General features: G+C 35.3%; 1 protein-coding gene across 2 annotated transcripts in view; it reads left to right on the forward strand.

Moving 5' to 3' along the window:
- LOC106466519 (protein sickie-like) overlaps positions 1-10,332 on the forward strand; it is a 104,416-nt gene that overhangs the window by 23,095 nt on the left and 70,989 nt on the right. For both annotated transcript variants that reach the window (XM_022394996.1, XM_022395004.1), the window contains exons 2-5: positions 3,144-3,264; positions 4,187-4,377; positions 5,707-5,961; positions 8,220-10,026. In XM_022394996.1, coding sequence (XP_022250704.1) covers positions 4,320-4,377; positions 5,707-5,961; positions 8,220-10,026 — 2,120 coding nt within the window. In that variant the 5' untranslated portion in view covers positions 3,144-3,264; positions 4,187-4,319. The remainder of the gene's footprint in view (positions 1-3,143; positions 3,265-4,186; positions 4,378-5,706; positions 5,962-8,219; positions 10,027-10,332) is intronic.

A 10,332-nucleotide genomic window follows, 5' to 3' on the forward strand; every position in this document is an offset into this window, starting at 1 on the left:
TGTTAAACCCAAAGCTACACAATGGGCTATCTGTGCTATGCCCAGCAGGAGGATTGAAACCCGATTTTAGCGTCGTAAACCCGATACTTACCGCTGAGCTACTGGAGGACTAGAGATTGAGTCATAAAGGGTATTTTTTTTTAGGTTCTTAGCAACTAAAGCCACTGAGCACTCATATAGATAATTATATAAACGTAAATACACCAATTTTAAATAGGTAAAAAGGAACTGGAGTTACACAAAACATTCATATCCTAAAAAAACAGTAATAACTCGAGGATCTGTCTCCTGGGTTTCTGATATATCTTGATCTTCCACTCTTACAATGTGCTTGCCTATTGTGATGATTACAAGCACCTAATGTTGCCCCCCAGTGGCACAGCGGTATGTCTGCGGACTTACGACGCTAGAAACCGGGTTTCGTTACCCGTGGGGGGCAGAGTACAGATAGCCCATTGTGTAGCTTTATGCTCGATTACAAACAAATAAGCACCTAATGTCTTCATTGTGATGAGAACTGAATTACTTCTACAATAGAGAAAAATAAAATTATAATTATCTATATGAAAATATTGTTGATTCCACAAGTGTTCCTTCGCATACGAATGTATAGATTCACTTGGAGCCAAGAAAAGTTTTATCAGTTATCCCGTCTGAAAATTAATATGTAGTTGAATCTCAACCCAATAGCTTGAAGTATTTGTAGGTCAAATCCTACAACATATTGAATTAAAGAGAACGAAGACATTTATGTTTTTAAAAAAAATTGTTCTGGTGTTAAAAGTGCCATGTTTTAATTAAATAACACTACGAAAAGAAGAGGTGATTTTTAACAGTTTCATAACAACTAATGAAAAACTTGGATTACATATGAGCTGAAGTGTAAAATGCTATGTTTAAAAATGACGGTTTTACAAGAAGATATTCAGTTCTACTTCGTATTTACAAGAAGATGCGATTTTTTTTTTTTTCACAGTTTCATATTTACTGATGAAAAACTTGGAACACATATTAGCTGTGGTTTCCAACATGCCACGTTTAAAAGTCCTCCTGTGGCTCAGAGGTAAACTTCAGGGCTAATAATCCTAAACTTTGCAGCTTCATTCCTACAGTAGGTATAACACAGGTAGTCCATTACGCAGGTTTACGCTAAAACAAACATCTGTTATATTTTTCATTTAAAACTCTACGACTTTATGAAAAATGTGTAAAGTTAATTGAACAAAGATTCGTTTACATTTATGATGGCAGGAACTATGACTTGATTCAAGGTATAAAAACTTAATGAATTTGATGTGAAGGATTAATTTTCCTTTGAATACTTACACATATCTCTTAAAATGACAATTATACAACACATTTCCTCTAAGAAATAAGTTACGTTTCTTGATGTGCAATGATTAGTTTCATGATATTTTACACTTAACTGCTGAAACTGTAATGAACTTAGGATCTTTCTGTGCTGATCTAACACTTGTGTTTCTAGATCTGAAGTTGGGTATGTCGTACATTAAAATGTAAACATTCCTTGCATAATTCTAGAACTACCTTTCCTTTTCGGTATATTTAACAATGATGTTAACTACTTTGATGTATAGAGTGCAAGATAAGCTGTTTCACCTCTTCTGATCTTTGTTCTTGTTTTATACCATTATAAGTGCAGTCATCCGTACCACCAATCTGTACTATGTGTTGATCCCTCTTATGGGATGTGCATTTCATATATGCAATTTTAAAGAACGACGAATATCTAATTTTAAGTTATTTTTAGTAGAAACTTTGTTGTTTGCCTGTAAATTACTAATCTAGAATTTTCTAAACAAGAAGTTAGGCCTAATACATCATAGAGACAATACTAATGATTATAAGAAGTGGTGCCAGACAATGGATTGTAGGCCAGTGACCGTATTGATACCAATTAGACCAAATAACAATAGGCTCACGTATAGACTGTGACGTATGGTTTTTATGATCAGCTGAGGCATGTTATGGGCGTTTAAAGTATTCCAACATAAATGCTCTTCAACTACGAAATAAAACACGAAAATCATATACTGAATAACAATAATAATAAACAGAACGAAGGAAACAATATTTAATCTATTCTGATAAAACTTGTTTTCATTATATATATATATGTCTGCGTGACCTGATAACTTTGATAACTCGAACATATTATATTTATAAATATTATAGCGATGTTTTTTGCCAACAGCTTTAAATTGTAGAAATATGAGAAATTGTGTACGTGTGTCTTATATAATTCTGTTTGTTTTGATTTTGATTTTTCCCGCTTCTTCTAACCGTGTCTTAGATTAAGTGTTCTGAAACAACGATTGTGAAGTCTACGTCTTCACAATAAGAACGCACGCACGCACGCACGCACACACACACACACATATATATATATATATATGTCTGAAAACAGGCTTTTTGTGACAAAAACATCGCCTTTTATAGCAGTATATGCCGGTGTATTCATTAGATACTTGTCGGTAGGAAAAGCATGAACTTTTGGCATTTTTCAGAAGTGTTCCAAGAAAAATATCCAAAAAAGCCTTGTCAATGACAATATTTTTTATGACACTATCTTAAAAGTAATTTAATACTTAATGCTTGAATTTTGCATTTTAAAAGTACTATAATTACTTTGGTGTTTTATATGTTTTTAGATTTTTTCTGCGTTTTAATGCTTCCAGTTATTTGTGCTTTTTTTATCTAATCAGGGATAATATATAATTTTTTACCCGGTTTGAAATAATGTATAATTTTCGACCAAACACTGAGTTTTCTGACTACAGCTTCTCAGTGGCTTCCTGGGAAGAATCTGTAAGCTAAAATTAAATTTTGTTTGAATTCATACTAACATATACAGTGTAGATATAAAAAGATTAACTTGTTACAGTATCTGAAAAGTTTAGTGAATTTTGAACATGAAATAGCATTCTAGGAGCGCTGTTCAGAGTGACAACACCGGTCGATAGATGTTTTATATCTTCCTCAACTGGTTCGTCAGTGTAAAGTAGCAGCTATATAAAATGTACGATTTGTTATAAAACATATCTTATAATAATTATTATTTTAAAAGCTTAATTCAGGCATTCCGAACATTAATTCTGCATATTTTGTTTATTTTATATTAGGATCTGGAAATCTCGTTCTTAGGGCGTCCTCTGGTGATCCTTCGAGTGGAACGTTTATACCTCGGCCACTAAGTAGTGTTACAACCCCCGACGGGAACAAAACAGGCAGGAATCAGTCTAGGTGAGGTTAAAAACTTCAAAAGAAATCAACCATTTAAAGTATTTTTTTAATTTACTCTATATATATAAAGAAATGTGAACAATCGTTAAACAAAACGAATCTTCTCGAGTGTTGAAAATCCAGTTGAAGTACGGTTGCTTACAACAATATTATTCAAAGAAGATGGTGTTAAGATATCTTACACGCTTAAAGCACTTATTATAATTTGCTGTAGGGTGGAGTCTGCTTCTTCAAAACATTTTTACTTAACGTTTTTCATCTTGTTCTTTCAAGTTGAGGTAAACCCAGCATGAAATATAAACGTGTATAGGTTTTGGTTTCATTTGTAATTATATGGTAAAGCCAATACAACTCGTACAGTTTCATTTGTTGCTGCATATATTTTCAAACTGAAAATTTATGCAAGCATGTATACACGTTTATATATATCTTTAAGAAAAATAGTGTCAGAGAAAGTTTTAGAAGACACGTGGATAGTATATGAAAGAATAAAAACAGATTGCCAGCATATTTTTCATGTATTATTCGTTCACTGAACGAAATGTAAGAAGTCCTACAATTTGATAAAACTTGTTTATGATAAACATTTTTTTTTTTGTATTTCAAAACCCAACAAAACGAAAAATTTAGCTCACGTAGCATTAGTATTTACCACCAGTTAGTTTCATAATTGAAAAAAACTCACGGATTAAAAATAAAGAAGAGTTAAAACATAATTAGAACAGTACCCTATTTCCTTTACCTAAAAATAAAGGAAATTTTGAGGAAAACTACGTTAAAGTCCTTAATTGTTGTTATTTGTATTTCAGGGCACTAATCACAAGCAATTTTTAAAACGATTTTAGGGTACTCGTTTATTATAAATACTGAAATTTGTATTGGGTAATTATTTACTGAACGTTAATGAAACTTATTTTAACAGAGCGTCTTCAATTTCATCCACTACATCGATACCTCACCTACCGTTGAAAATCGGTCGTGGTGTTACATTACGTAATCCTCCAGACGTTGCAACATCTCCTGGGAACAAGAACGCTTCAAATAATAATATCTCCATGTTTGATAAATTCAAATTTTTCAATTCCAAAGAAAAATCTGGAGGCAAAGCAAAAGGTTAGAGGTGTTTATTTAAAAATATAAAAAATTCGTGTTTTAATTAAAATGGACTTCTCGTTATTTGATGCCGGGAAAAAAAACAGCATAAGACGTCAAAATAAGGTTTTTGTTGAGTACAGTGGAATAGGTGGCAACTGCCTGTTGTAGAAAAAAAAACAAAAGTGTAGGGGATGACGATTCTAACGTATTATGTCTTAAGGCCCTGAAGGCCCCCCCAGTGGCACAGCGGTATGTCTGCGGACTTACAACGCTAGAATCCGGGTTTCGATACCCGTGGTGGGCAGAGCACAGATAGTCCATTGTGTAGCTTTGTGTTTAATTACAAACAAATAAGGCCCTGAAGACGAAAGTAGAACGAATTTCGAAACGTCGTCCGTACACTTGTGTTTTTTTTTTCTACAACAGGCAGTTGCCGCCTATTCCAGTATACTCATCATGAATACTCTGCCTAAACAATCTGTCACATAAGGTTTTTGTTACCAGTTCAGATTGAATTTCGCTCAAACCTTCACGGGGAATATCTGCGACAGCCATCCCTACTTTTTAAGTGATAGGCTAAAGGGAAGGCAACTAGTCAACTCCATCTGCATCCAACTCTTGTTCGAATAGTGGAACAGGATTTGATTTCATTTATAAAAGTATCAGGACGCGAGCCACCATACCTGAAATCCACAGTCCGGCATGCTAAGTACTGGGCCACTCCCGGCCCTTTTAGTACTAAGCTTAGTTATCATAATGAAAAGCAAAAAGCGATAATAAAATGAGATGACAGTAAAGAACAGTACTGGGATAAAGTAAAAATGTTATAAATCACGTACTCTTGTATGTTTGAATTTTCTTTTATCGTAATCAAAAAAAGGAAAACTCTAAAATTCATAATAAAATATTATTTATCAAAATTTGTTATTTTACGCCAATTAGAAACAAAAAATATGATTGTGTTAAATGGTTTATGGTAAATGTTTATTTGTTTTGAATTTCGCGCAAAGCTACACGAGGGCTATCTGTGATAACCGTCCCTAATTTAGCAGTGTAAGACTATAAGGAAGGCAGTTAGTCATCACCACCCACCGCCAACTCTTGGGCTACTCTTTTACCAAAGAATAGTGGGATTGATCGTCACATTATAAAGCCCCCTCGGCTGAAAGTGTTTGGTGGGAGGGGGATTCGAACCCGCGACCCGTAGATTGCGAGTCGAGCGTCCTAACCATGTGTTAAATTGAAGTAAAATATAGGGTATAAATGTAGTTAGGTGTTGTTGCTGTCTTTCTAAAGATATGAACAAATTCAACCATATAAAAGGAGTTTATTTTTTATTTTTTCTAGGTGGCGTATTCTCAAAGAGGACAAGTAGCAGTAGTGGCTTTAGCTCAGCAAAAAGTGAAAAGAGTGACTCCTCCAATAGTATATGTAGCGAATCTAAATCTGGCTTGACCTCCGAAGAACCAAAAGTATCCACAGGCCTAACTTCTCCAGGAACAAGTGGTCCAAAAGTCGTAGCTCAAAAGTCTTCCAAGAAAACATTTGTCAGAAGCTCGATCAAAGACAAAAAGTATAACAACTCAAAAATAACAGAGTACAGTAAGTTTTGTTTTATCGTTTGAAAACTTAAGAGAAAGCAATAGACGAATTTAACTATTCTTAAACAAATATTTCGTTTTGTGTGCTAGAGATACAATGGTCAATAGCTCTTTTCTGGTCAAATGTGTCGACTAACTTACTAGCTTTAACGATTAAATATTTTCCAAAAAACTAAAAAAAAGAAAGCATAGTTTACTTTTGCAGTGCATCAATGCATAAAGAACGTCAGAAAAATGCTTCAAGCTGTTGATCAACGAGCACGTTTAAAGTGTTTCTTGGTATAACAATTTTATCGATTTTATAGAGCGATGACTTATGTGTAGACTAAAATGCAAAAACACCGAGTCTTGAGTTATGCTTCCCAATCAAAGGCAATATATAGAATTAATTGCAGTTTATAAATATGATCCGCATGTTCTAATGCAGTGGTGTGTTGCCACCGGTGTCAGACGTGACGCCACCACCGACATGGTTAACGCTTATGTTCCATACCATTCGACAGTGCAATAAAGCCACCGAAAAAGTTTGAGCTGGATAATTGCAAGAAGCCTTTCCAAAATGAAATATATGTATATAAAGATTGTTAACTGGCGTAGAAACAAAGGTCAAAACGTTTTAAAGAATGGAGTATTCACTGTTTCCATTGGAAACGAAAATACTCGCACAGAAGAACATTTAGGCCAGAAACTGGCTCAGAAACCAGAACCCTCAACCAATCCGGAATAATGCCAAGTGACGGCTGTCAACAGGAAAGATACCTCCAACCACCCCCACCCCCCCAAAAAAACGATTACGCGAAGCTGGACATATCTTCTGGTACTACTAACAAACTTCCAGCCACATCTCGAAGTCAGAGGTTGCTTTTATTTAAAAAAAAATAGCCGAAGAAACTAGAATCATGGCAATCCCGTTAGATCACATAACCGCCAAGTCCAGCAGTATGGCTCCATGGAACTTTTGTGCTTTTTGTTTGTACCCCTGCGGGACAGCAGCAAGTCTACTAACTTGCAACGCTAATATCAAGTGTTCGATTCTCCGCGGTAGACACAGCAGATAGCCCAATGTGGCTTTGCTATATAACAAACACATGCAACCTTTTGTATTGGAGCCTACGCTTACGTATAATGGAAGAACGTGAACATTTGTCAATATTGGCTTTGTCGTTCTTCCCAGAAGCACGTTAGAAAGGAAATTGTTGTGTCAAGCAAACGTACCTAATAATAGCCATCGGTGGAGGGTAGCTTCAAAAGTTTTTTGGAGGTTAGGAACATCGTTTTTATAAAGTGCTTTTTATTCATATATAATTAGCTGATAAAGAGTAATTTTGTGAGAGTTAAAATGTGTTAGTTTTATTTTTTGATAAAGTTAGATAAAGTTTACAAGTTTAAACACAGCCTTGATTTTTGTAAAGTAAAAAAGCTAAAAACTAAGGATTATCGTAGCACCAGAATAAAGCAAGTTTTCGTATTTCTTTAGAAAGAGAACTGTATTGTAAAACAATCGCACCTACAAGGCATAACTGTTAAGAGGTTTTTTCTTTATGTTTAAGACAGAGATTGATTATATTTCATAGAATTTCGTTTATTTTTAGTTAACCTAATGAACTTCTCTTGTCCTAACTGTCTGGCCTGGCATAGTCTTAGAGCATTATAGTGTGAATGTCAATCCCACTATTCGTTGATAGCCCAAAATTTGATGGTGGGTGGTTTTGAATAGTTATCTTCCCCCTAGTCTATCATCGCTAAATTAGAGACGGTTAGCATAGATAGCCCCCAAGTAATTTTGCATGAAATTCGTAACAAATATAACCGTCTACTTTATATAAAATACATCACATATAACGATATCTAACTTTAAACGGGTATCGCAAAAAAATTTACAGTTCTTGATGCACATCATTGGCAATCTTACTGGACTTATAACAACACTTTAATTGTTCATCCACTTGTATCATTATGCTAGTAAAATGGGCAAATAAAAAATTAACTTACTTATTTTTCTAAATTGCTTGGACCTTACAAATAATCATTTTTGTTCTACGAAGAATCAATTTTGTACTTGTAAACCCAGATAGATCATATTTGTATTGTGAAGAAAGCATGTAAATTTTAATTCTTATTTTGTGTGTGTGTGTGTGTTTGGTCAGGTCAGTTTAAATTGAATTTTTAGGAACATGGGAGTTTATGAAATGAATGGAATAAATAAATCGTAGATATCAAAATGACATAAAGAAATAATATATTTCTTTACTTTTCTAGGCAAGGAAGATTTGACCACTAAACTAGAGTCTTTGAAGTCAACCCCAATAAACCTTTCTGACTGTGCAACGCCACTGAAGGAAAAATCAGAGCGATCTGTACATAAAAAAAAATTGGAGAATAAGGAAATTAGTACTCAAAAAATCAATTCTGAACCCATCAATAAAGTATATAAACCTGTGCAAAAGGAATCTATTGCATACAAAAACCTATGTAAGCCGTCCACCACGCAGAAAAACATAACGGGATATACAGAATTCGGTGCAATCATAGATAAAACGTCAGACAGAGTCGAGTTTAGTCCAGAAAAATACCAACTCACGCAAACAACAAATGCCAAATTTGAAAATGGTAGCTGTGGAACGCAGGAAGACAATGCACAATCCACTCTAAAAGAGTGTTCGCAGAAGGATTGTTTGGCATGTATTGAAAAGAAAAATGAAGGCAACGTTTGTGGATCATCAAATATGAACACCAAAATTGTAGAAAGTAGTAACAAAACGCGAAATACACCTGAAACTAAACCGAAAGAAAGTAAAAATTCGAAAGAAGACCAATATCATGAAGGTGAACAGAATGTGATTAACCAGTCAAAAGTATTTTCTCTTCTTCCTACCTCAGAAAGAGTCCTTCAAACTCCCAACTCAGACATTTCTACCAAAACCACCAAGAAAAAGTCTGCTAGAGTTTCCGAAACCTCTTGTCCAAATTCGAGTTGCCTATTGTCAAATCAGGGTGAAAACAGTAGCATTACCAAGCCCACTGCGGCTGTGAAGGGAATGACTAAATATGTCCCAGAGAATGTCCAGGAGTGTAATAATACGCCCTCTAGGAGCAAGGACGAACTGGAGCACAACCCTGAAGATCGAGATACTTTTAATGCATCAGGCTCTACCAAAATGAATTCAGATTTCTCAGATGATGAAAAGACCAGAAATACACAGATTAAAACTTCTCGGCAAAGAAAGAATGACTTAGAAACACGTCAAAAAAGTGATCTAAGATCTAATAACAAAGTAGGTGGTACTGTGCCTGAACAATGTGCAGATGGGTCGCATGGTGGAATTACTGTTGCCAAAGTATCACCTATTATGATTAGTGACGTCAGAGTATTTGACAAAATCAGTTCTGGAAAACAGTATACAGTATCGTATAATACTGAAAGCAAGAAAAATGAAAATTATGTTATAACAGATAGGAACGCAAAAATGCAGGAATGTGAAGGCCGTTACTCCCAAACTTCCAGATCTCGGCAAATGAAAGCATCAGAAGAACTCTTCCATGTTGCCGATCCGAAAGATTCACCTTCACCACAAAATGAAGGCACTAATCTTGTTGTCAAGAAATGTAGATTATATGACACACGAAATACTGGCCTTTTATCCAAGGGTATGACAGTAATAGAAGAATCAGAAGACGTAATGGGTAACATAAAACCAATGCCCCCCCTCACACGTGCTTTGTCACATGGTTATATTCGTGGCCTAAATTCTATGTCTTCCAACTCCAACCCCATGTACAGAGCTAAAGTGTCGCACCCAATGCCAACGACAGACAACTCGTCCAGTAATTTGAATGGTCCTTTAAAGAAATTTCTAGGCAAGGTCGACTATGTTTCCATGGATATTGCATCAGGTTATCTGAGTGACGGAGAAATACTACAACCTAGTGCTGTGTATAGAGTAGAGGATTTATCCAGTGGCTACATGAGCGAAGATGGAGGATTTATTTATCCACGACGAGTAACCACTAAAGTGAATGGAAATGATATGATTGCTAAAACAAGTAACATTCTCGATGATGACAGGTAAAACGAGCTCCTTTGCATATTTTAACACAATAGCTGTCTTTAATTACAGGCTTTGCCTTATCTCTTCAGTTCTGATAGTATAGCAGCCTCTGATATTAAGAACTTGGCCAGGCATGGCCAGGTGGTTAGGAGCTCTTGACTCGCAAGCTGAAGGTCGCGGGTTCGAATCCCTTTCTCACCAAACATGTTTGTCCTTTCAGCCGTGGAGGCGCTGTAATGTGACGGTCAATCCCGCTATTCGTTGTTAAAAAAGTAGTTCAAGAGTTGGCAGTGGGTGATGATAACTAGCTAGCTGCCTTCCCT

Source organism: Limulus polyphemus, unplaced genomic scaffold, assembly GCF_000517525.1.
Source record: "Limulus polyphemus unplaced genomic scaffold, Limulus_polyphemus-2.1.2 Scaffold74, whole genome shotgun sequence".
In the NCBI taxonomy this organism is placed as follows: Eukaryota; Metazoa; Arthropoda; class Merostomata; order Xiphosura; family Limulidae; genus Limulus; species Limulus polyphemus.